Source organism: Alosa sapidissima, chromosome 7 (genome assembly GCF_018492685.1).
Source record: "Alosa sapidissima isolate fAloSap1 chromosome 7, fAloSap1.pri, whole genome shotgun sequence".
NCBI lineage: Eukaryota > Metazoa > Chordata > Actinopteri > Clupeiformes > Clupeidae > Alosa > Alosa sapidissima.
In genome coordinates this window covers 23,234,130-23,254,711 of record NC_055963.1, presented here as the reverse complement: position 1 = coordinate 23,254,711, position 20,582 = coordinate 23,234,130, and the positions used below count along the sequence as shown (strand labels likewise).

Below are 20,582 nucleotides of genomic sequence, written 5' to 3'. Positions count from 1 at the left end.
TACAATGTAACAACAGAGACGGTTGATAAAGTTAAAGTTAACTATAGAATCTTTGGTAACAACATGTATATAATGGAACATTCTGGACTTCCGAATGATCTGCGCATGTGCGTAACCTTTCAGCCCACAACACGTGTTCAACCAGATTGGAGAATGCAGTGCTTGAAATGAAACAGCTACTGCAAAGTTGTACAGTTTTCTGACGAAACATTTTAAATGACCAGTAAAGGTATGCAACACGTCTAATATTACCTTTGAATTTACGGTTTGAACTGTACAATGAAGAGTCAACCAAGCCTACTCGTTGCTTGAGGTAGCATCATTAGATCGCTTGTAGTGTAGCTTGCTGGCTAACGTTATTTGGTTGACTAGCAAGTAACGTTAGCCATGATGTTAAAAAACATTACACTCTGTGAGTTGTTTTAACCGTTGTGTTGTTTAGAAACACTATAATGGTTGATTGACATTTTCTCCATGTGGTCGTTTGCCAGTGACATCGTTAACCGATTATTGCAACGTATTTAAAGGGGAGTATAGTCAGCATTAATTAATACGAGTTAAGTTAGCCTTCTTGGTGCAGTAAATTTATGTCTCCTACTAGTAAGACCTAAGGTCACCTCACCTAAGCTATAAAGCATTTTAAAGCAGCACTATGGAGTTCTGGTAGCGAGCTAAGACTAAGCAACATGCTTAACCTCGCAAACACCACCAGGAGGAGGCATTGCAAGAAGCTTGCTAACAGGTTTGTTTTGGCGATGTATTTGCAGTGTCTGCTGTGAAAGGTTATCTTTCATTTTTGCTGTGTGTTCCTACCTCGAACACAATACTGCATTGTGAATACACTCAATGGCGGGTGCAACAACACAGATGTTATGTCTGTTTTGCACATGCTCTGCAGCGGGCCATGTACCAACAAAATGAATTTAAAGATTATACCAAAACTAGTTGCCCGATAAAAGCATGCCCTTAAAAGCAGATTGTTGCCTTATGTAGGGCTGTCTTTATTTCTAAAGACCCACTGCGGCCATTTCGCCAACCCTATAATCTAATTTGAGTTCCTCAGTGATGCACATTCATAAGTCATAAGAAATCCTTCCATAGCGAAGGAAGGAACAGTATACACCTTCTTCAATCCCTGAAGCAAGGATTTACTTTTGAAATCCCCATGCTTCAACAAAGGTTATGCTTCAAGGTATCCGTAGTACATACACCGACCACCTGGAAAACTGGCATGCAGTAACGCAATTGAAGTGTGTGAATTTAGGGTTAGTTGCCTGTGATTTGTCCTCCTACTTCAGAAAAGGTCAGAAAAATGGGCTAATCCATTTCGTTTTTTGGAGACCTGAGTTGATACACTGACAGTTCAAACCAGAAATCCTCACAAATGATCTTTAGAGTGGTTTGCTCATAATGTCACAAAATGAACATGTCAAAAAGGGTTCAAAATAAAAAAAATTGCCGCAGTGGGTCTTTAGGGCTAATATCTTCCTGTGTTTCCACTCTTCAGCTATTCACTATTTGTCTCTACAGAATGACGACAGAACAGGAACGTTATGTAAAAGTGACTGAAGATGTGACCAGTGACGGAACTGCGGAACAGACTGATCTTGCAAAAGATGTTGGTCAGAGTGAATGTGCTGCTGAGGTCCACATCGAAGATCAGGAGGAGGAGGAAGTGGATGGTTCAGAGGTGGACCATGAAGAAGACGCCAGCACAGCCGATCTTGGTGAAGAGAACCAATTCATGGATGAGGGAGATGGACAAGACTTGAAAAGCGGCAAAAAGACTGTACCAGGAATAGTGTATATTGGACATATACCTCCCAGGTTACGACCCAGATATCTTAGGACCATGCTTGGTGCTTATGGAGAAATCGGGAGAATTTTCCTGATGCCTGAAAGTAAGAACTTATAGTAGAATGAAATGCCTAGCGTGTAATGTATTATTGAGGGTTCCCAAGGGGTCATGGAATTTCTGGAATATCATGGAATATTGGAAAGTCTATTCCAGACATGGAAAGTCAAGGAATTTTTGGTGCAAAGTCATGGAATATTAGGGAATTTTGTTGCAGCAGTTTAAAACGTAGTTGCCAAAAGACATTAATACAAATATATTTCCATGTGAAGTTGGTGTATATCTGGTTATTAGCTTTACTGCTTGCTTGAGTGGTAACTTTGTTTATTTAATGCCCATTTATTTAATCTCCCACTCTAAAAAAGTAAGATTCTTCAACGCTACGTGGCTGTTCTGAAATCATTGGTCAATATATTGTACCATTCATTATATAACAAGTCATGGAAATTCAGGTTTTTTGTCAGGGAAAAGACATTTTAATTTAATTTTACATTTGATTTAGAGTGGGAACCATTTATTATTATTATTATTATTATTATTATTATTATTATTAAATGCAGGTGAATTGATCAGTGGTGAATGCAGCACTTTTTTTGAGCATCTGTTTCTGCCCCTAGGTCGAATGGTCCGCAGGAAGAAAAAGAAGTCTGGCAGTAATGCCAGCAATTTCACTGAGGGCTGGGTGGAGTTCAGAGACAAGCGCATAGCCAAAAGGGTGGCCATCACCCTCAATAACACACCCATTGGAAACCGCAAGAAAAGCCGCTTTGCTGCTGACCTCTGGTCCATGAAGGTGCATATTTATTTGATCAACAATCTCTTGCAGAAAATGGATTGGATGGATAAAGAGCCAGAGAGAGACTGAATTTTACTTGTGTGTGCTTTTTTTGTTGATAGTTCGTTAAAAATATCATCTTTCTCCTCTAATTGATTAGTACTGTCATTGTGATCAATCAAACTTATCAATCCTCACCTGCTCTCCTGTTTACTGTGCCAGTATCTGCACAGGTTTAATTGGTGCCACCTGAGTGAGCGGCTGGCCTATGAGCAGACTGTGTATCACCAGCGCATGAGGACAGAAATCACTCAGGCCAAGAAGGAGACCAACTTCTACCTGGCCAGCGTGGAGAAGAGCCAGACCCTGGACAAGATCCGCAAGAAGAAGGAGAAGAAGGGCGAGAAGATGGAGGAGAAGACGTGGGACTTCAAACAGCGGCAGACCGAGGAGGAGATCCAGACGGGCAAGGCGAAGAAGAAGGGCCTGTCGAAGAAGAACCTCCAGAAGGCTCAGGAGAAAGCTAAGGTCATCCAGCAGAAGGCCCAGTCCAACACCTCTCTGCTGGCCAAGATCTTCAACAGTGGAAGAGCACAGGACTGATGAACTTATTCAAGTCATGCCTCAATATTCAGACAAACTGAATATACATAGACTTTACCAGTATCAGTGGTTTGACACTGTTTTTGTGCCTCTTGACGTCTCTCAGACTAGATGGATCTTTTTTGAGAAATTGGAATATTTTTTCCATAAATTGCATGAGTGCTATCCACGGCACTTACAAATAAACTGTAGGCATGTTGTTTTACTAACAGCTTGCAATAGCAGCAGCAACATCATTTTATAATTGTGCATGTAAAGGAAGTCACAAACCAGTGTACACCATTAAGAACAAATGTGAAAATTGACACGAAACTTTGTTTATTGTCCCATAAAAAATGAAAGGATATGGCATACAAATCTATTGTGCACGTGAGATACTTTTCTTTTCATTAACAAAGGGTAAAGGGATTCAGTTGTCCTGGAGAGGGAGAGGACTAGGCAAATGTACAAACGCAACAATCATTTAAGAAGCCAAATGGTGAATACACTTAAAATGTAAACATGTCTGACATTCTGTCCTAGTTCATGTTTAAAGCGCTCTCATTTTCACCATACACCTGCAATGCAACATGGTTTTACAGGGAGACTGTGGATGTCTGTATTCTATTCATATTAAGACAAGTGATGAGGGCAAAACATCTATGAATTAAATTGTCCCAGTAAAGGTGAGTCGGGGAATCTGGTAGAGGATTGGCCGATTTCCTCAAATGTCAACAATCAAATTTACACCCCTCATGTCTGCTCCTGAAGCTCAGATCGAGCAGTAAAACAGTGTATGGCTGTCTGGTCCAAACCACTATATACAGTACAGGGTATTTTAATTGTGGACAGCACCTTTAAAGGTTAATTTTGTTTTCTTTTGATTGTGCTCCTCCTTTGGATAACCACATCTGCCCCCTTAGTTTTATCCCAAGTAAACCGATTTCTCCAGACCATCCTCCACTTTAGTATACTCAAGGTGGGATCTAAAGTATTTGCTGTCATATTTAGGGCTACTCCGAACATAGGCAAGGTAGTCTGGGGTTCCAGGACAGATAACATTATCTGCCATCAGGACAGAACCTTTTCGTAGCAGCCCGCATTCCTGGGGGAAAAGAAAGGGAAAATGTTAATCTCAGTGTGGTGAAGTCTGTTGGCATTTAAAAGGTAGAACATGTCGAATCACTGAGCTAGAGAACTTGTGTAATTCAGAAAGCTGCTTGCCTCAAGTAATTTGGTGTCGGGAAGATATCGGTCTTTCCAGTGGTCCAGGAAAACCAAGTCAAAAGTTGTTATTCCAAATTGCTCCTTTATTTTGGGGATGATGTCTCCTGAAGGACCTTCTACCAACAAGACCTGTTGCATTGAAGTAGAATAAGTGACCATTTTAGCGTTAGATGCATGTACAAACATGATTCCTAATGACATTTTTTAAAAAGGACTTGACATTTAGGGTTCTACAATGGTATTGTGCCTTTATGTGGATGCCACAACAGATAATTAATTATGAATGTGAGATAAATTGTAATCATATACAACCAACATATTTTATATACAGTGCAACCGGAAAGTTTTCAGACCCTTTTAAGTTTTCCACATTTTGTTTTGTTTCAGACTCATCTTAAAATGGATTATTTTTTTTCCTCATTAATCTGCACACAATACCCCAACACTTCACAAAAAAGCAGTTGTTTGGAGTGTTTTGTAAATTTATAAAAAATAAAAGACTGAAATATTTAATTCCTCTCAAAGGATCTCATTCATAGTGACCATTGGGTCCTTGGTTACCTGTCTGACCAATTCTCTCAACCTTATGGCTTGGCTTTCACTCTGACATACACCATCATCTGTGAGACCTTATATAAGGAGATGTGTCCTAATAATGTCCAATGAATTAATTTAGGCACAAGTGGACTCCAATCAAGTTATAGAAGCATCTCAAGGACCATTGATAGAAGAAGGATGCACCAGAGCTCAATTGCAAGTGTCATAACAAAGGGTCTGAATACTTATGTAAATGGAATATTTCAGTCTTTTATTTTTTTTTATAAATTTACAAAACACTCCAAACACCTGTTTTTTTGTGGAGTATTGGACTATTGTGTGTACTGTAGTACTATGACGTGAAATTAAGTAAGTATGTAAGACACCCTGTCTCTATTGACCAATGTGTACCAATGTTTAATATTTCAAAATACAGTCTTTTTTGTTTACTCTGTAGCCCTGCAGATATGTCTGGGTTGGTTTCTCAACTTGCTGACTGCAAAATTTAAAACCTTGATCTCTCAGACACCAAAGCATTCGCTATATGTAAACTCAGCTATCTTGTCTCCTTAAGTTGGACTGTTGACCTTGGCACAAAAAAACCCAAGAAATTTGTCTTTACTTTTCATAAATTCAAACAAATCCATTACCTTCTCCTGTAGCCCAGCAAACTCAATGACCTGACAGCCACCTTTGCGTAGTCTGGGTTAAACTCCAGAGTGATGAGTTTGGTCCCAGGCGCCAGTAGGCGGGCAATGCGCACTGTGGAGTACCCGCAGTAGGTGCCAAGTTCTAGAGTTGAGCCAGGACTGACCTCACACACCACAGAATCCAAGATGGTCCCTACACACACACACACACACACACACACACAGTTGTAATGAATAGAGTACTTCAGTGACAACAAAAAGGCTGTGAACATCAATAGGATTCATTTCCATATCAAAACCCCATTACACTCTTGCACTTACTCCTTAGTGCTGTTAATGGACAGCTTTTGTGGCATATAGGAACGATGCTGTACACATGCTCACAATACTTTCTCTCCCCAACACCAAAGAACTTTCCCTCTGTCGCACGCACGCTATTTGTTTATCCAGCACCGGCTTTGCAAATAACAATGTCCACAGACAAGGTGGAATATTTTGCATGACTTATAAAAGCACAATGTATTGCGACATCAGATGCAAGTCAAATTTGTAGTTTCTTATGTCTCATTTCATCGAACTACAGATCCGCTACCCGATCTGGCAAACTTACATAGTGCGGTTATAGCCGATAGAGGGCCGCGAAGCGAATGCAGAATTGCCGTTCACCCTGTTACGAGTTGATGAACCACTGAAACGATTTTGGAAACATTATTTTAAGCAAGAAAAAAAACTCTTTGGTGTTGCTTTAATAGTTCCACATCAACTCAGACAGTTCAAACAGACAGATTCTGAGTCTTTCTAAGTTATTCATTAAAATATATACATATATTAAATCATTCTACTATGAAGCCATTTAAATCAAAGTATATGTATGTTTTTTCATGTACATACATGTTCAACTGCCACCCTGTGCAGCCATGCAGAAGTCCCAGTGACCTAGCATTCAGCTGCAAACCTTCACTTCACATTCAGGGCAGTGTTGTTTGATATGACTGAGGGCTGTTCACTCCAGACTAAGGAGGCTAGCACTGATTGAGGAGAATGACTAGGAAACGTCAAATGGGAAGAGGCTTACTCAACCTGCAAGACTGGCATGTACCACTAATGCTAAAAACTGAGCACTATGTTTCCTTTGAGCGCTGTAATCTCTGAAACATAACACGTCTAACTGGACTTCACTAGGTTGCTGTATTATATACTGCTTCTGGTGTTTTTGTCTGATAGCCTGCATTAGAGATATCTGAGAAGACTTTTGGATATTTTAACAAGACAATTATTTATTTAATAGTGATATCCATGACATTTTTTGATTTTCTGAGCATTCTAACCTCACAATTATTTCCCTTTTTAGTTAATAAGCACACTCAGAGTGAAAGACAGATCCAATCCATGGTTCACTCCGGAATGAAAGAAAATTAATTACAAATAAAAACACAAAATTCCCTCCCTACACATATCAAATCAGCTCTTCCACTATATAAATGAGATGTGGTGAATGGCATTGTGTATGGGTTGAATAGTAGAAAACATTGTGCTGCCCTTTTTATTGATCCATCAAAAGCATTTGATTGATACACAAAAGCATATCACAAGAGCAGCACTCCTAAGAACCTATATCTTAGCATCTGGTAAGATGACAAACTAAGTTAAGGCAGAAACTGGGCTTTTTTTATATACAGGCACATTTTCCAGTGCTGTGCAGGAAAATGATTATTGAGCCAGCGTTAGAATTAGATTATGGTGACTCCCACTGCTCCCACTGCTCTGAAACCACTGGACCTGGTCTATTATTCTGCCCTCTGCTTTATTACTGGTGATGCCTACAGCACCCATTATTGCACCCTCTAAGGTTGGTTGCTTCTCTCTCTCAGAGAGACGTGACTAACATTTATATTTACAAAGCCCTTATTGCCAAAAGCCCTCTTTATACTTCATCACTCTTCAATCAATTCAGTCAACACTACAGTATCAGACTTGCCATGATCATATATCACTTCAGGTACCAAAAGTTAACACAGTTCTGTTAACACTGTTCCTGTAGGACTGCCTTTGTATATTATGCTCCAGTTACCTGGAATAAACTGCAGTCTATTTTCAAACTTTGTAAGCTTCCAACAGTTTGCAAATAAGATTTTAAATCTTCCGGGTTCAGAGTGCAATTGTTTGAAGTGATGTGATGTGTCCTATATTTGTATTCCTGTACTTGAACGACTGGTGGTCTAGTGGTATCTTTTAAGTATATCCTTTTTTGTTTTTGTTTTGTTTTATTTTCTTTTATTACTGTTTTGTTTCAACCACTTTGTGCTTTTAAATTGTACTATAATTTTATGTCCGATCACTTTGCCGATGAAGTTTAATTTCTATGTACACTCAAGTGTCCTTTCCTACCTTTCTCGTCCCCCACGTTCATAGCCCACTCGCAACGCCGGCAGAAATGATCAATAGTGGAGATGACGCTCTGGGGATCCCCTTTGGTGGCGTTCTTCTGCACTGCTTTAAGGAGCCGCTGTGAGAGGAACAGGAGGGTCTGGTGTTGAATACCACTGTTGATTTTAATGAGTCTAAATAGCACTCCTCTAAAAGATTGCCGACAATATGCAATATGTAGATTTAAAATGTATTGCACACGATCTGTGAGCTCCCAGCTTGATTGATTTCAATTAGGGCTGTCAAAATAATTTCGATTAATTAATTTGAGAAAAAATAACTGATTAAAAAAATTAGTGCAGATTAATCGATTCTGTATGTCCTTTGACCCCGAGCCATTCTAGTCAGTAAAAATTAGGCTGTAAAATGTGCTGCTTGGATCCTTGATTGGAACATTTACTTTTAAAAAACGGCCTGATGGTGTTGATAAAAAATAAAGTGTTGAAAATAAAGTCCTCTGCAATGTCTGCAGCAAGGAATTTGCATATCACCGGAGTTCATCAACTCTATAGTCGCACATCAATGCAACGAAATAAGTGTTGACATTGAGGGGAGTGCTAATTTATTTTCATTGTGTCTCCAAGGTAATATCTGTGGCCTGAAATGCCTTGTATGTGAAAAAAAAACTTCTTCCCGAAGCACTTTATTTTGAATTTATTTCCTCAGCATATTAGGTCATATCATAGATTATTATGGCAATTATTTGAACAGTGAAAATAATAATAAAAGAGTTTTTGAACTTTAATGTCACTAATGCTGATTATTCAATGATTCATTTGAATTTAAATATTTAAAATACTTTCACAGCAAAAATTATATATGCGATTAATTTAGATTAATTAATCACAGAGTATGTAATTAATTAGATTATTTTTTTTAATCGATTGACAGCCCTAATTTCAATCAATGCACAGAAACAGGATACACTGATAAATGCAGACATTACTATAAAGTAAAAATCTTCATGCTGCTGATCTCATAAAAATGATGGCATTTGGCCCAGGTGTGCAGATGAGCCCATAAACAAATAGGTTTACAAACACAATCCACAAGGTCACCTGAGGTCGCGTAGAGCCTGTGATGAGGTCCAGGAAACGCTCAACGATGACATCATGCCACAGGAGTGCGGCCGAGGCATTGTACTGCACAGCTACGGGGATGATCCAGAAGAAGAGGCTGTAGAGGACAGCTGCTCCAACCACACACGCCGACAGGACACCCAGCAGCATGCTGCGGTCAGTGGGGGAAAAGGGAGAACACAGATCACACGCTCGTTCAAGGAGCGATCTCAGATCATGGCCCTGGAGACACAGGGGGCTGGCAGAGCATTTCGGTAATAGGTGAGAGGAGGAACTCTAGCTCAGAAAGTGAAGAACCCTCCTAGTTTGTTTTAGTCATTTGCAAATGTTAATTCATTGTTAAATTATGTTAATTAGTGTTTTTCTGGAGGCAAAAGTAATAGGTGACATAAGATGGTGCATTGCATGGGTAGGGCAGGATTTTTTTTATTATACCTTTGCTACCTGGCACCTCTTCAGTCAGTAGGTGAACTAAATACTGTATGATATGAGTGCACTCTTTTTCCTTCACCAAAACCAACAGTTAAACAAGTGGAAGCATTGTCAAGGAAATATAGGACAGAAACCACAATCTATGGGTCTGTGGGTCATATACCTTTGCCTCCTTTCAATTATACCCTGCACAAAAAATGACAAATGAACATAAAGCTTAATATCTGTAGTTTCATTACACTTTCACAGTCCTTCAAAATGTTAAACTTTTTGTGTTATTAATAACTACTTATCTTGGGAATAGTGCCCAATGCACAGTGCATTTCCACTTTTGGTCATAAGAATAGGTTCTTCTCATGAGACCAAATATTGTACCAAATATTATTACTGGGCCAATATAAACGTGTGACGTGTTTTACCCATCATTAAAGCAATGGTCCCTTGTGTACTTCTGGCTGTGTTTCTATAGCAAGCTGATGTTCAAGAATATAGCTGCAAGCAGCAATGTGGGGGCCAAGCAGTGCGCTATAGCAGGAATGGAGTTGCCATGGCATGAGCAAGCACTCACAGCAAGTTTGATTGCAATTGGATAAAGAATGGCTGAGAAATAAGCTCATTTACTTTGTTATAGTGCCCCTAGAGGCGAAAATTACACCAATGTCCTTATGCGTTCTCACAATCATCAACCATGTCCCTGGACTTCATACACCAAAGAGTTGCTGAGATGTGAGCTCAATTTGTCTATTACAGCACCCCTAGAGGCCAAATGAGACCACTTTCCTTGCATGTCCTCACAATCAGCTACTTTGTCTCTGTATTAAGTTTGGACTTCATACATCAAAGCGTTGCTGAGATACAAGCTCACTTCCTGTATTGCAGCGCCCCCTATAGAGGCCAAATGATGCCAATTTCCTATTGCGTCATCACAATCAGATACCAAGTCCCTGTACCAAGTTTGGACTTCATACATCAAAGCGTTGCTGAGATATGAGTTCACTTCCTGTATTGCAGCGCCCCCTATAGAGGCCAAATGATGCCAATTTCCTAGGGCGTCATCATAATCAGGTAACATGTCCTTATACCAAGTTTGGACTTTGTACCTGAAAGCATTGCTGAGATACAAGCTCACTTCCTGTATTACAGCGCCCCCTATAGAGGCCAAATGATGCCAATTTCCTAGTACGTCCTCACAATCAGATACCAAGTCCCTGTACCAAGTTTGGACTTCATACATTAAAGCGTAGCCGAGATGTTAGCCCACTTCCTGTTAGTCGGCATCGTCGCCATGTGTAATTTATGTGAGTGAGGATTGTCTCAAAATGATTTAAATATATATAAAAGGATATATATACATATACATATACATACATTTATAAATATCCAAATACAAAATACAAATATAAAAATGTGACATACAAATAAATAAACAAATTTATATAAATAAACGTGTCTTTGTAAATATATTTTCGAGATTTGAAAATAAATATGCTTGACTTTGTATGTGGAATCTGCATTTGTGAATCTCCTTTTTGCTTTTATGTCGATGACGTAATTTTGAGACATTCCTACTGCACACCAAGATCCACAAATAAATACCACTAGATTTGAATGCGAAGACACCCTCCACTGAACAACCAGCAGATGGCAGTGTTGTACAACATGTCTGTTATCAACTAATAGCAACTGGATCTTTCCGACGCTGTTTTCCCTAGTTCAGTTCAGTCAAGTGGTCTATGACTAGCAGGATTAACGACATGGAAGACACTGGATTAAATGGATAGGTAAGTAGTAACAACTAGCCAGAACGATTTATTATCGGTTTCGATGTCTAGTGCCGTTTTTAATTTCATAGACTGTAAATAAGTCCATTTAGTCAGTGTACAGCTGCTAACGTTAACAGCTAGCTAAACAGCTGGTGCCTGTTCAGCTTTGTTGGTGCCTGCACAAAACACATTAAGTTAAGATTTCCCTTAAAATCTGATTCATGGCCCCTTTAAAATAAAATGTAGTTTTCCCTAAAGTTATTGTGTCTTGCAACTCAAGTGACAGGCTGTGTTCGTGTTCGCTGTTTTACAGATGTTGCAGATCTTACATTACAGATGTTAACATAGCTTCTAGGTTAACGTAACGTGAGAGCCAGCTCAGCTGAGATCGCTATCTGACAGACTGCCATTAATGTCAATATTGCTAAATGGACTTATTTATACAGTCTATGAAATTAAAAATGGCACTACACATCGAAACCGATAATAAATCGTTCTGGCTAGTTGTTATTACTTACCCCTCCATTTAATCTAGTGTCTTCCATGTTGTTAATCCTGCTAGTCATAGACCACTTGACTGAACTGAACTAGGAAAAACAGCGTCGGAAAGATTCAGTTGCTATCAGTTGATAACAGACATGTTGTACAACACTGCCATCTGCTGGTTGTTCAGTGGAGGGTGTCTTCGCATTCAAATCTAGTGGTATTTATTTGTGGATCTTGGTGTGCAATAGGAATGTCTCAAAATTACGTCATCGACATAAAAGCAAAAAGGAGATTCACAAATGCAGATTCCACATACAAAGTCAAGCATATTTATTTTCAAATCTCGAAAATATATTTACAAAGATACGTTTATTTATATAAATTTGTTTATTTATTTGTATGTCACATTTTTATATTTGTATTTTGTATTTGGATATTTATAAATGTATGTATATGTATATATATCCTTTTATATATATTTAAATCATTTTGAGACAATCCTCACTCCATAGTAATTGGCTGTCATGGGCAAACAAAAATGAAATAAAAAAAAAAATCTGGCAAGTATCGTTTGTGCGGCTCGGGCAGAAGATCATCTCCCCTAAGTTCCGTGAAAATCGGATGAAATTTGTAAGCGCTGAAACTTTTCGTAGAGTTTGGACTAAATCCAATATGGCGGAAAGTGACGTAATAGGGGTCATTGAACTTAGGTCGGTCCAGGGATTCCAACAGTGCCTGATATGTGAAAATTGGACGCACCGTTCAATGGTCACATGCGTGAATGCAATCCAGGTTCGACCCATTGGTGGCGCTAGAGTGTTGGGCATAGAGTTCTGGAATTTGGTGAGAGTGATCATGGGACAGTGCTGAATCAGTGTGCCAAATTTCAGAACTTTAGACCCAGCGGTTCAATTTTCGGCCAGATTTTGACCTGTTGGTGGCGCTAGATGGCTGGGTTTAGAGGTCCGTAAATGAGTGTGAATGGTCAGTGGAGTGTCCCGAAACTTTCTACCAATAAATCTGCACTTTTTAGCCAGGCGTTCTATGGGCTGCCATAGACTCCAATGGCGGAAGTGTAATAATAGGAAAAGCTAGTAACTCAATGGGTGCCTTCGCAGCTTCGTTGCTTGGCCCCCAATAACAAGCACAAAGCTCGAATCAACTAACATGACTGTTCATATTATGACTCAGAGCTGCAGACTGTAACACAACACCAACAGTGCTAAACCCTGCACCACATGTGTTAAACACATCTAAACACAAACCGGTTCTTCTGTTTTAGTAGCCCATTATTGGGGGCCAAGCCGCGAAGCTGCAAAGGCACCCATTGAGTTACTAGCTTTTCCTATTATTATTATTATACATCAGACATTGGAGATGAAATTTGGCAGAAAGTTTCGGGACACTCCACTGACCACTCACGCTCATTTACGGATCTCTAAACCCAGCCGTCTAGCGCCAGGTCAAAATTTGGCCGAAAATTTAACCGCTGGGTCTAAAGTTATGAAATTCTGTGCACTGATTCAGGACCATCCCATGATCACTCTCACCGATTGCATTCATGCATGTGACCATTGAACGGTGCGTCCGATTTTCACAAATCAAGCACTGATGGAATCCCTGGACCGACCTGAGTTCAATGACTCCTATTACGTCACTTTCCGCCATATTGGACCTCAGATGCCACGTGCCAGATTTTTCAATTTCAATTTTGTTTGCCCGTGACAGCCAATCAAATACGGCGACGAAGCCGCCAAACAGGAAGTGGACTAACATCTCTGTGACGCTTTAATGTATGAAGTCCAAACTTGGTACAGGGACTTGGTATCTGATTGTGAGGACGCACTAGGAAATTGGCATCATTTGGCCTCTATAGAGGGCGCTGCAATACAGGAAGTGAGCTTGTATCTCAGCAACGCTTTGATGTACAAAGTCCAAACTTGGTATAAGGACCTGTTACCATATTGTGATGACGCACTAGGAAATTGGCATCATTTGGCCTCTATAGGGGGCGCTGCAATACAGGAAGTAAGCTTGTATCTCAGCAACGCTTTGATGTATGAAGTCCAAACTTAATACAGAGACAAAGCAGCTGATTGTGAGGACATGCAAGGAAAGTGGTCTCATTTGGCCTCTAGGGGTGCTGTAATAGACAAATTGAGCTCACATCTCAGCAACTCTTTGGTGTATGAAGTCCAGGGACATGGTAGATGATTGTGGGAACGCATAAGGACATTGGTGTAATTTTCGCCTCTAGGGGCACTATAACAAAGTAAATGAGCTTATTTCTCAGCCATTCTTTATCCAATTGCAATCAAACTTGCTGTGAGTACTTGCTCATGCCATGGTAACGCCATTCCTGCTATAGTGCACTGCTTGGCCCCCACATTGCTGCTTGCAGCTATATTTGATCTTTGTAGTTGTTGTTTTAACTGTAACTTGACAACCAGTAATCTCTTTAAATTCATAGGAAAGGTCCCATGTGTTAGTTAACCTTTGGACTAACCTTTGGTCTGCTATGTACCCTAGATTTTTATGACTACGTTCTAGTTCTTGTTCTTACTATCACTAGGAATACCTGATCCATTACTAGTATCTGACAAATACATTTTGAGGGGATTCATAGAAATTCAGATCAAGAATTTCTTATGGCATATTTACCCAGACTTTCTCATGTGCTCATGCCTTCAATCATAGGCAGGCAAATATTTCCCTAAACCTGTGAACACTCAGAGTAGCCCTTAGGGAGGATGAAAAACAGCATGGGAAATGCCAAACATTCCTACTCAGTTAAAGCCGAGGGTCTAAGCTGGCTGGAGTTAGCAGAGGCTCAAAGCATACGTCAGTCTATCTGTGAGTGGGTAGTGGTGCCAGCACCTTGCTCTCCTGTTGTTTCTATTTAAAATTAGAGGATTAGGGAAATTGTTTAAACACCTCACTCAGGCTGGAATGTTGTTTCCGTGCCATTGTGTAAAAAATGGCCACGTGCCAAAGGTGAAGAGCTGTGTCGAAAGGTTTTCCCATCATGTTGTCTTTATCTGCCTCTGACACAAGTGGCATGGGGTCATTGTCCAATTGGACCATTTCAACACAAAGCTGTGGCTCTCTCACAAATCGTCACATGAACCATGAGTCTGTCTGAATTTTGCAATTTTTGAAAAAGGCACCTCTCCGATTTGTTACCATTTTACACCTCAGTAAAGTATACAGATAAAATAAGTGAACAGATAAAATAAGTGTAGTGTTGCACAACCAGTGAGCCACTAATAGATAACATGCGCAGCACACTAAACAGACACTAAAGATTTAGTAAACACACTGCTCCCTGCCCCCTTTTGCTCACACTAATAAAGTAGGTTTCATCGATCTTCATGTCTGCCAAGGGGCTTCGAGGGAGAGGAAATTAAAGCACGGCCAGATTTTGACTAGAGCACTGGCACATACATATTAATAACGGCTCAGCATGGTGCTACAAAATAAAACTCCACACAGAAACGCTTGAGTATCTGCTGCAGAATTACCCCTGTGTTACAGATGCACTAAATATTTAATGCAGAGTTTGTGCACATCAAATGAAGTAGTTGTTTGTTGAATGATATGAATTAAAACACAAGTTCTCGCATGTAGTTCAGATTGTCAATCTCCGGAAAACATATTAATTAGTTGTAAACAGACGAGAGTTGTGAGCAATTTCTACACTACATGATGAATTAAAGATCTGCCCTGCTCGTGTTGGTATAGAAAACATGGTGGTGATTAAGAGTTGCTGAAGCACTGGTTCAGGAAAGTAAGCACGTGCACAACACACAACACACACTGACTGTTTTACAGCTGTTACATTTCCTCGAAGAGACGTTTACAAAAGAGCTGCTAGAAGATCATGCAAAACAGAAGGATTTTCAGTGCCACATCTTACTTCCTGCTGCAGCTGTCTCCACGCGTTCACAGATGATTCCTTTCTCCCCTTCTCTCCTTCGTTGCCCTCCTTCTCAGAGACTCTCTGCACACGAGAGCATTTAGTCTTCACCTCTGTCTCCTCCCTCCCTCCCTCCCTCTCTCGCTCTCCGTCTCTCACTCTCTCTCACAAACACACTCTTCCACTCTCTTTTGTTCTGTCCCTTTGCCTTAGTGCTTTCCACTGAAAGAAATGTGCACTGCTGCTAGAGGTTCACCAGGCTCATGCAGAGACAAATGTCCCTCAACCACACATCATGGGTGGACACACACACGCATGTACACCCTCTCAGACTGGCATATAGACTCATGCACCCCTATAAGCAGCCATGAACACACTGCTAGGGAGAAGAGCTGAGCTCAGGCCAAATGGGCTGAGTTTTAAATCCCTCTTTAGCCAATCGTGCAGTAATCCCTCTCTTTCTTTCTTCTACCCTCTTCTCATCCCTCTTGCCACATCTATCTCTCTCTCTCGCGCTTTCGGTCTCTCTCTCTGCCCCTCCCCCTTTTTCACTGGAACATACACATAAAGCTAACAAAGGAAAACCCTTGCACGTTTTTCAGACATGCTGAGCTATCTGGTGTGCTGCACGCAGGGATAACATCACATGGACACATGTCAGCCATACAAATAAAGGAGTGACATACAGAGCTACCACAGGCCAATGTATAATGAATGTTTTTAGTGTGGTGAAATATGCTGTTTTGAAGATAAAACGTCTCTAAATATTTCCTGCCGGTCCTTAGAAAACAATTTTTACTATTATTGATGTTAGCTTCTGCAAAGGGGCCAAAAGGACACAGGCTCTCCCCTTGGTCTTTCCTATCTGCCATCTACAATCTCCATCACCCACCCACATTCTCCTGCTCACTGAGTGCCTCTGTTCATCGCTGGCAATTATATGTGGCTAATGCTGCACTATTTTTCTTTGAAGGGAACGTTAATACTGCATCAACCAACTATTGATTTTAACTTAGCCTTTACCCTCTGGCTATGGTCGTATCCATTGAACATGAACTACACCTACCCTTCAAGTCTTTGTGGCAGTGGTTAAGTCAATATATCCGGTGATATCATCAAGATCAGCTGTTTCAGATCATGTGCTTGTTGATGAGAAGAGACTTATGGCCTAAAGTGTCTACTTGTATGTTTATTTATGGAAAAAAATATTATTTACTATTGAAAGTTTTCAAAAGCTTACAAACCATATCTTGATTTTCAGTGATACGTCACAGGCTTTGTTCAATCCCAGCGTTTATTGCTGCATTTATCAGGCACAATAAGTTTTCCTTTGACTAAACAGTGGCTACTTGTGGCTCAAGGGGGTACTTTATATTCAAATAGGGGCCACAATACATTATTAAGGCAAGGTCAGACACGCATTGCCTGCCTACGGCCGAGGGGCTAAGGTTTCATCTAAGTCCAGCTGAGAGAGGCTTATCAGTGCTTGTTAGTTACTTCAGGTAAAATGTTCTACATGCTGACTGAACAGTCTCCAGCGTTCACTTTGTGAAACATAATACAATGGAGATCAATAATTAAAATGGTTGATTGCTGCGTGTAAAATGAGACACATAATGACAAAATGACGATGTTGTGTGGAATATGGGCCACACAATCATTATCTTAGTACAAGTTTGGCTACACGCAATATGCTTTTCCACGCCTTTGTTGTGTCCATGAGCTCTGTACTTTGAGGAGTATTTGCTGCTGGGGGGCTCATGGGCATGCCACAGTTATGACTCATTCTGAGCCTTTACTGCCCAGCATGGCCTAAAGTCCTCCAGGGCAGTAGGGCTTTCCAGGTTATGTTTCCCCCTTAGTTATCTGTGGTATGTTAAAATAGCTGGGCAAATCTGAATGTACATCCAGAGCTGTAACACATAATCAGTAGTAACACTGAGAGAGAACAGAGAGAGTGAGAGAGAGAGTGAGAGAGAAAGAATGTGTGATCAAACCTCTGATGTAGTCCCTTCAGATTACCAGAATAATATTTTTTCTTATCTAGTTGTTAGGCCTACATCTGAAATCAGTACGAATAGACGGATATTAGGCTATTTATTGGCTATAGCAGTGTCAGACAATGTCTGACATGAATGAGAATTCCAACCACATGGCTACCAAATTTCTTTCCAAGCAGAGTTAAAGGTTAAATGCTGGATAAATAGCCTGCTCTATGATCATTAGTACTTCATATGTAGAATTACTAAATATGTTATTACATACACAGAGAATAGTTTATTGTGACATGTTTTTCCACTCCTCACACGCGGATTCGCAGAGAAACGCATCACTTTTGTTCTTATACCTGCTCTCTCACTCCCCTGAGCATTCGGGATCATTGGTACAGTCTGAGTTGGTTGAATGGAATTTGGGTCAGTCCACTTTATGCCCGTTTTAGTTTATGAGGGGGGGCGTGGGGGGGTTATGTATTTAAATAAGCGATTACGTGGAAGCTACACCTCTCCAAACACAAGTAGAAGGAACATTAAAAACAAATATCTGGATCTGCAGTCTGCAACTGTATACTCTTGTCATTGTTTCAGCGAACGCGTAATTAACTTATCTCCACCTCTCCAATCAGTCGGAGTGAGTGACTCCTGAGTCTATTCGCAGCTGCTTGACTATCCCTCCACTCCGGATTTGGCAAAGAAGGGAACAGCTGCTGTAACGTTTTAACAATTTTGGAGAACGCGACCCGGGACATGCTGTCAGACGGAGGGGAATCGGTACACCACCCGCGCCAGTAGAATCATGGCCGAGGACTACTGGGAGAGCGCACTGGCTTTGGGATATTATTGTTAAGATTACAAGGGCATACAGGATCCCGCGTCCTAGGGTAAGCAATCAGCCAAATCTGTCCAGTAAATTAGCTGGCGGACATTTTCCTATGTCTGAAGTATTGCGTTAGAGGCATTTGATGACCATTTAAAGAGTGTCAGGTCGAAATAAAACATTAAATGTGACTCACCAACTAGCCGGAGACTTCAGCGTTACTGTCGTGCTAGCTCCATTGATGTCAAAAGATTGCAGCGCGCTAGCTCGCTAACCACCTCTGACTTGGGAATCTCCTCAGATGTCGCCTTGTTCGGTTTGGGATAAGGATTCCGATGATAACGTTAGACCCTATATTTCGCCCTGGGTTAACGAAATAAACTGGATGCGGTTTGTCCGTTCATCTGTTAGGCGTAGCATGAGTAATTATTCTACATTCCTATGCATTTTAGAAGCAATTGACAAGCTATGGAGTGGACCGAGTGCACCCGAAAGGGCCATACGCGTCGGTAATACAGCTAACTATAGCTCTGCTGCTAGTTAGTTAGCTAGCTTGCTAGATTAAGTCGCAAGATTAACTTGTGAGCTAAACAGCTAACATTACCAAGTGAATTCGCTACTTGTACGTAATAACAACGCAATTACTTATAAAGCAAGTGATAACGTTACAGTGTAATGCAAAATACAAGTTCATACTTGGTGATGGCTGTGCCCGTGCTCCTCCAGTCTCTCGTCACCGGTAAATATTTACAGAGTGATTTAGGCTAGTCACGGTAATATAATGGATTAGCACTTTTTATGGTAACTCCCGTCTTTCCGTCGAATTTGGGAATTGTACATGGTTTTCCGCTATCCGCGTGAATATTGTCAACGCCGAAGGTTTCATACCAAGACAAAGGTTAGCCTAATGGTGAAGATGTCCCGTATCCAAAAGGGGTACTCTACATTTTGAAGAAGTCTCTCAAAACTACTCTGGGATTACTTTCCCCATTCAAACACGTGAACAATTCCTTTTGCCAATTGCCATCTGATGCCACAGGAGTGCGATCACCATCTTTTGTGAATACCAGAGCCAACAGATGTTGTCAGCTGCTTTCTCTCTGCATCCTCACCCAATCTGTGAGATTGCCTTATGGCGTGTTTTTTGTTGATTTATTATTATCTGTATGAGTTTTCCTACTGAGAATAGAAATATTTGAGATATAAGGGATTTTTTGTAGTAAACCAGTCCTGCTAACCTCCTTCAAGCGAGTCAAACTGCTCTGTGGTGCTTAGGGTTGATCATCAACGTGCAAGGTGTCTGTCACCTCCCAGAAGTCAAGAGATATTGAGTCACTGTGGACCTGTGAGTAAATAAGCACAGGTGATCTCCACCCCCCTAATCCACCTCATTCAATCAAGAAGCTCATTTGGGGTTAAAAATTCTGCAGCCAGCTTATGTAACTCTAAGCTGCTGCTTGTGTTGGAATTCACGTTTTATAGTTTGCCTGATGCGAGAGCATCATGTACCAGTGCAATTGGTGAAAGAACACTCTGATCTGCCAGTCTCTGACAAAGGACCCTGGGTGACACTCCTGAGAATGGAGACGTGCACACCTTCAAGGGGGAGTATGACTTACCATACTATAATACGATGCAACAATACACTACCCATGGACAATTTTTGTTTAGTTTTGAGGAATACAATTGAACTAATTATTTTCCTCAACTATACAGTCTTTGTATAGTTGAGGAAAATAATTAGTTCAATTGTATTCCTCATCCACCCTACCTGAAATGTCTGTCGTGGATAGATGTGTCCATAGAGTCTGAAAATGAGGATTTAGCAAAAAATTATTGCTTTTTGGTGGCAAGCAGCAGGTCTAGATGAAAGTCTGTGAGCATCAGACATCACAGCTACGTCAGACAAGGGAAATGCATCTGACAAAGTGTCAAAATGCAGCTGGTGTTTGCCAATTATCCAAAGCAACCCTATAATCACAGCTTGCCGAACCAAATGCCCATTTAGCTGTGAGCTTACACTGTAACATGCTCTTTAT

General features: G+C 40.6%; 3 protein-coding genes across 6 annotated transcripts in view; 2 read left to right on the top strand and 1 right to left on the bottom strand.

The window, feature by feature from the left end:
* Positions 1 to 85: 85 nt before the first annotated feature.
* Positions 86 to 3,590, top strand: abt1 (activator of basal transcription 1). Of its 2 annotated transcripts, none has more exons than XM_042099242.1 (4): positions 86 to 229; positions 1,531 to 1,901; positions 2,473 to 2,648; positions 2,853 to 3,590. In XM_042099242.1, the coding sequence occupies exons 2-4, from the start codon at positions 1,532 to 1,534 to the stop codon at positions 3,231 to 3,233; spliced, it is 927 nt and encodes a 308-aa protein (XP_041955176.1). In that variant the 5' UTR covers positions 86 to 229; position 1,531; the 3' UTR covers positions 3,234 to 3,590. The 2 variants fall into 2 exon arrangements, with proteins under 2 accessions (XP_041955176.1, XP_041955177.1); XM_042099243.1 differs by having other exon boundaries at positions 97 to 229; positions 1,508 to 1,901.
* Positions 3,535 to 19,031, bottom strand: comta (catechol-O-methyltransferase a). The gene is given in 7 exon segments (XM_042099244.1): positions 3,535 to 4,317; positions 4,437 to 4,568; positions 5,627 to 5,655; positions 5,658 to 5,819; positions 8,015 to 8,132; positions 9,112 to 9,283; positions 18,740 to 19,031. Coding segments are annotated over 6 exon segments (792 nt in total). The 5' UTR covers position 9,283; positions 18,740 to 19,031; the 3' UTR covers positions 3,535 to 4,137.
* The window catches only part of cdk16 (cyclin-dependent kinase 16), a 25,858-nt gene continuing 23,512 nt past the window's right edge, over positions 18,237 to 20,582 (top strand). For 2 of the 3 annotated variants that reach the window (XM_042099240.1, XM_042099239.1), the window contains exon 1: positions 18,237 to 18,607. The gene's annotated coding sequence lies outside the window, so the exon portion shown is untranslated. The remainder of the gene's footprint in view (positions 18,608 to 20,582) is intronic. The other variant, XM_042099241.1, reaches the window with a different exon arrangement.